Consider the following 6,000-nt stretch of genomic DNA (forward strand, 5'->3'; position numbering starts at 1 on the left):
TTTTTGCACCCAAGTCTTCCTTATGTAGCAAATATCAGGAAATCTCTTCTAAAATCCTGACGCGCTGGTACAGGACACCCACTGTACTGGCATCCATATTTCCAGGGCACAGCCCTCTGTGCTGGAGATGTGGAACGCAGACTGGCACACTATTCCACATTTTCTGGGAGTGCCCAGTCTTGGCCCCTTTCTGGAGACAAGTGCTACAGATCATTCGTAAGCTCACCGATGTCGCCCTCCAGGATAACCCGGCGGCTATACTCTTAAACCTGACTTCCATGTCCTGTAAGCGTTATCGAAAATCTCTACTGAAACACCTTTTGAACACAGCCAGGGCATGTATCCCCAGTATGTGGAAGCAACAGTCCCCTCCGGCAGTGTCACAATGGTTTACTAGGGTGTGCGACATTCAGCGGATGGAACATCTCACAGCTGCCATAGGGGAAAAGGAGGAGGAACACAACACCCCTGGACACTCTGGAATCTGTACCGATTCTCAGACGAGTACAAGTCCTACATTTGAGTAGCTTGAATTAAGATAAATTGGAGTCTAGGGTCGTCGGCCTTGCCGGAACTTCACAGCCCTTCCCCTCCCCCTCCCCCCTTGACTTCCCTTCTACTGCCTCTCCTTACCTACTTTCTTCTCCCCTTACAGACACTGTCTGTGTCACCCAACCTCTCTTTCAATAAATCCCGACCCCTTATCACGTGATCAGCTGATCATGTGATGCAACGGAGCCGGTAATCGGCTATTATTCCTCCTCGCGCTGACAGCGCGAGGAGAAAAAAAAAGAGCCGATCACTGGCGGCCGTGATCGGGACATCAGTCCCGATCACTGGCGGCCGTGATCGGGACATCAGTCCCGATCACTGGCGGCCGTGATCGGGACATCAGTCCCGATCACTGGCGGCCGTGATCGGGACATCAGTCCCGATCACTGGCGGCCGTGATCGGGACATCAGTCCCGATCACTGGCGGCCGTGATCGGGACATCAGTCCCGATCACTGGCGGCCGTGATCGGGACATCAGTCCCGATCACGGCCAGCCCTGCCAGTGCCCACCTGCCCCCTGCCAGTGCCACCCAGCAGTGCCACCCACAGTGCCCACAATCTGCCTCAACAACGGTGCTGCACCCCAGTGCCACCCATCCGTGCCCATCTTTGCCCATCAGTGCCGCCTTATCTGTGCCTATCGGTGCCACCTTATCTGTGCCTATTAGTGCCGCCTTAACTATGCCTATCAGTGCCCACCAGTGCAGCCTATCGGTGCCGCCTCATCAGCGCACTTCAATGAAGGAGAAAAATGACCTGTTTGCAAAATTTTATAACAAACTATTAAACATGATTTTTTATTTATTTATTTTTTTTGTTTGTTTAGCAAAAAATAAAACTCCCAGCTGTAATTAAATACCACCAAAAGAAAGCTCCATTTGTGGGGAAAAAATGATAAAAATGTCATTTGGGTACAGTGTTGTATGCCCGCGCAATTGTCATTCAAAGTGCATCAGTGCTGAAAGCTGAAAATTGGTCTGGGACTGAGGGGGGTTTAAGTGCCCAGTAAGCAAGTGGTTAATGAAGTGACTATACCAGTGAATGTATGCACCAAAAGGATTATCTGGGGAAAACAAATGCAGCTCCTCCCACTACCCCATGTATACATTTTCCATGGAGGGTGAGAATTTCAGACCCCAATGATGTCCCACAGCACTGAATATAGTACAGACTGTCAAACAAGAAAAAAAATGTGTGCACGTAAAAATTCTATACAGAAAAGTAAAAATTCATGCAGCTTAGAGGAATAAGAGCTATATTTGGGTAAGTGATGTCTGATGGCCTGAACACTAAGGCTGTGAGGGATCTATAAATAAAGGGCCTGTACATCTAGAGTAAATAGGAAGTCTAGTGTAGTAGTATGCATTAAGTCCAATGCAGTAGTATCCTTGCTATAGCTTGGTAAGCACAGGATGAATGGCTGAAGATGGATGTCAACCCACGCTAAGCGCTGCAGAAGTGAACCAATGCCTACCACAATTGGCCGGATTGCTCGATTCGTGGATCTTCAGTAAGTGATAAAAGATTGGTGTAACTGGATTCTCTACAAACAGATAATCTGCTGTTTTGGGTGTTAGAATACCAGATGCTCTACCTATATTTTATAATTCTGCAAGAGCAGACCTAAAAACAGAGATAGGATTGGCGGTGAGAGGGGAGGTAGGTGGTACGATCATTTAATTGTCTCAATGCCTTCTGGCGTTAATTCTCTCTATTTAGGATAACCAACACCACCCCTTCCCATCTGCTTCCCTAATTATAAATCCTGAATTCTGAGGCTGATCCCAGCCACATGTTTTTATGTAGGAGAAGATTGCAAATAATTCTGTTTGTATCCAATAGTGTATAAAATACATTAAAATGGTGGGTGAGAGAAAAGGGAATACTGTGGGACAACAAAGATAATTCATGTTGAGTTAACACAACAGATCCTTTTTATATCATGGTCCATGTATACGGGAGATCCACTCCTATGTCCTCCTCCTCTGAGCATCCATAAGAGATATCTACTCCATCTCCGTCCTCTTCCTGTGTTTCTTCTATTTCCATTTTTGTTCTTGTGTGTCTTTCTTTGACAGATATTAATAGCTGTGTGGGGTCTTTTTTTTTTTTTTTTTTTTTTTTTTTCTTTTCTTTTTCTTTTTTTTTCTCCTATCATATTTATGGGAGAAAACTGAGTCCAGTGAAGCCCTAGAAGTAAGGGAGGCTCTTGAATCTATAGTATCAGATATTTCAGATACACCATATAAATGGTTGGGTGTTTTTGTCCCATACAAAGCTTTTTCTTACTATTTCACAGGTTGATGGTATGCCCGCACTCATGCTCAGCTGCTTTCAGCACTTTTTTCACATTAATCGTTCAGAGTGTCAGCTCTCTGGATTATCTGAGGAAACTGTGCTGCAGGATGTGATGACGAAGATCAGAGAAATATCTTGGCAAGCTCGGTCAAGATACCCTCCACTCTGCGCTCTGCTGCCTTTCTTGGGCTCAAAGAAGGTCAGTTCCTGTGGTGCACACACCATGTGGCAGCAGATAACCTTCATGATGTGTCTCATTAAGATACAAGACTTGCCTGTAGTCACAACATTTTTGTAGTTTAAGGCTGGATTCACACCTATGCATTTTTTGTGCTTTTTGCATTTTGCAGATTTGCACTACAGAACGTGTTCCTTAGGAAACCATGGTAAATGGACTGTAAATCTGCAAAATGCACTAAAACTGCATAGGTGTGAATCCAGCCTAAGTCTGAGTTACTACTTGTGTTTGGGGGTCCCACTGCAGTCACCAGATGGGCTGTGAGAGATGGAGACTTTCTGTTTTATTTTTTAAATGGTTGTGACTTCAACTGAACTGTAAAAATAGGAATGTTTTAACATATAGGGCTTTTAGTCCATTTTAGCCAACAGATTGAACATGACATGACCATAAATGGTTCTGTTTGCATTTAAAGCATTACTAAACCCAGGACCCTGCATTCACTATATCTGGTCTCCCACAGTACATGAAGATGCAATTGTTTTAGTAAATATAAACTACTAAATTCCTTTTCTCATCAGCAGCATAAAGCAGTCTTGTGACTTCTATCAGTGTCTGGCTAAAGCTTGTAGAAGGGATTTTCATTCTCTTCCTACTGTCCTAGGGGTCCTGCAGCCTCATAACTTGTCTGGACAGCACCGATTGACCTTGTGCTGATCACATGCACTCTCCCAAGAAAAAAACACACTCTAGCAATACACACCAAACTGAGCATGTGCAGAGTGCCTCCAAGACCCTGTACTGTCAGGAGATGGCTTAAGTGCTCTGAAATTACTGTCAGATTTTGCTTTTTATAGTAATGATCACAAGGGTTTTTATTAGTATGTACTTAACGATCTATTACAAATGAGCATCAATACAAATGAGCATAGTTTTTGTATTTTAACAATGTCTTAATAAATTAGTCTTTTTCTATTTCTTTCAGACATTAGCTCTCTACCCTCTGCTACCAGGTCACTTGTTCTACTGTCTAGCAACAAACTACCTCTCTCCGCCTGCTGCAGAGACATACCGCACAATTATGATTCTTCAGAGAGAGGAATGGATTCAAGAGGGTTTGACCAATGAGGAGGAGCTGGCTAAACATTGGTCGCAGATTTGGCTCTTGCCTCTTAGTGATGCTTTGTGTTCTACAGACTGCAGCCTACAGAGCAACACTGCTACGCATCTTCTTCCCTGTACCTTCCGCACCTTTGCTGAATCATTTAATTTGCTGGCAAAACAGCTTGGTGGTTATGGCCCTCGTCAGCTGCGTGCCTGGATCAGCATTGTACGTGCTAAGAAAGCAGTCTTGGGTGGCGTAACAGGTGTAGAAGAAAAGCTACAGTTGTGTCTGGAATCTGCTGATGATGGAGTTCGTCTAAGCGCATTCGTCTTCCTGTGCTGCAGCCCCAGAAGTAATCAACCCCCTTCTCTTGAGGAGCTGCAGCTACTGAAGAAATATCTCCCTTTTAACATGGGTTGTGACAGTCCAGGCTTCCGACAGCAACTGCAGGCAGCTGTGCGCAAGGCCCTGGAAAGGCTTAGAGATGCAGCTATGTCATCACTGCGCAGAGGAAAGCGTCAGGGGGAAAATGTTTCACGGACAATCGGTGTGAACAAATCCCTTCACTTTTTCTGTTTAGATCTACCATTGCTTATCTGTGTATATTCACAACTGTTATTCTGTACTAGGGCCACATTTTTAAATCTGCGTCCGCTCACATCTCATAACGGTTATTTTATGTTGCTTAAAGGGGTTGTAAAAGCAGAATTCTGTGCATTAAGATGAAAAAAAAACTTTTGTGTGTAGCAGCACCCCCTAATTACTTACCTGAGCCTCATCTCTCTCCAGTGATGTCCGAGACACTACTCCTGACTGACTGACTGACACACAGAATCGGCACCATTGCACTGCGGCAATCAGTCAGTCAGCCAATCGGCGGAGAGAGGGGGCAGGGGCAGGGTCGAGGCTCTGTGTCTGAATGGACAGCAGTAAGCTGATGACTGGGGGCACTTGATAGGAGGGAGGGGCCAGGAGCCGCAAAGAGGGATCCGAGAAGAGGAGGATCCAGGCTTTTCTGTGCAAAACCAACTGCACAGAGGAGGCAAGTATAACACTTTTTTTTTTTTTTTTTTTAACGAGACTTTACATTCACTTTACCCCTTTATCCAGGATGGGTTTTACACAATTCTAAGGCCCCTTTCACATGTGCATTAGTCAGATCGGGTCTGCCTAAAAAACTGACAATCTGATCAGATCCTATCCGCTAAAAACCAACAGATGGGAATCCATTCCCCATCCGTCTAGCGGATCGGATGGCCATCAAGTGTAAACAGGCAGGTGGTCCATTTCCATCTGACCGCCCACCAAGGAGAGCAGGCTTTGTCCGCTCTGCTTAAGCAGAATAGACACGGACATGACTGAGTCTGCCTGCTCGGTGAGGAATCTCTCCACTGATCCCCACTGAGCAGGCAAACTCCGTCTGTTTTAGTGGACAGGATCAGATGTCGGCAGGTGTCAATTGACGCATGTTCGTGGACACCCGCCGCTTCATAGAGTGCAATGGATGGTCCGATTGGGTCCACCTGAAAAGCTGACAGGTGAACCCGATCATCAGTCTGCTCATGTGAAAGGGGCCTAATTGCCCAAATGCACTACTTACCAGCTGTATAAAGAGAATACCAGCAGAAAATAGTAATTATTGAATGATCGTGAAATTACTGCATGTGTCATGTTTCTGTGGGGTGAGAAGAGCAGGGATTTCAAACCCCCAGACCACTACATTGGCTGCATGGGCACTAAAGCCCCATACACACTATCCATTTTTCTGCTGAGTTTTTCCTTCAGGTTTACCAAAACCATGTAGTAGAAGGGCCTGCTTGATTGCATACAAATGGAAACTCCTAAGGTTTGACCTCATATTATATG

The 6,000-nt window shown here is 45.2% G+C and overlaps 1 protein-coding gene across 4 annotated transcripts in view; it reads left to right on the forward strand.

Annotated features, from left to right (window-relative positions):
* LOC143940355 (tRNA (32-2'-O)-methyltransferase regulator THADA-like) overlaps positions 1–6,000 on the forward strand; it is a 67,652-nt gene that overhangs the window by 26,804 nt on the left and 34,848 nt on the right. For all 4 annotated transcript variants that reach the window (XR_013263859.1, XM_077461614.1, XM_077461612.1 and 1 more), the window contains 2 exons: positions 2,853–3,050; positions 4,015–4,681. Coding sequence is in view for 3 of the 4 variants with exons in the window: in XM_077461614.1 (XP_077317740.1) it covers positions 2,853–3,050; positions 4,015–4,681 (865 nt within the window). In the remaining variant the exon portion in view is untranslated. The remainder of the gene's footprint in view (positions 1–2,852; positions 3,051–4,014; positions 4,682–6,000) is intronic.

This window comes from Lithobates pipiens, unplaced genomic scaffold, assembly GCF_037356315.1.
Source record: "Lithobates pipiens isolate NorthernLeopardFrog02 unplaced genomic scaffold, aLitPip1_a1.2 Scaffold_3, whole genome shotgun sequence".
Classification (NCBI taxonomy): domain Eukaryota; kingdom Metazoa; phylum Chordata; class Amphibia; order Anura; family Ranidae; genus Lithobates; species Lithobates pipiens.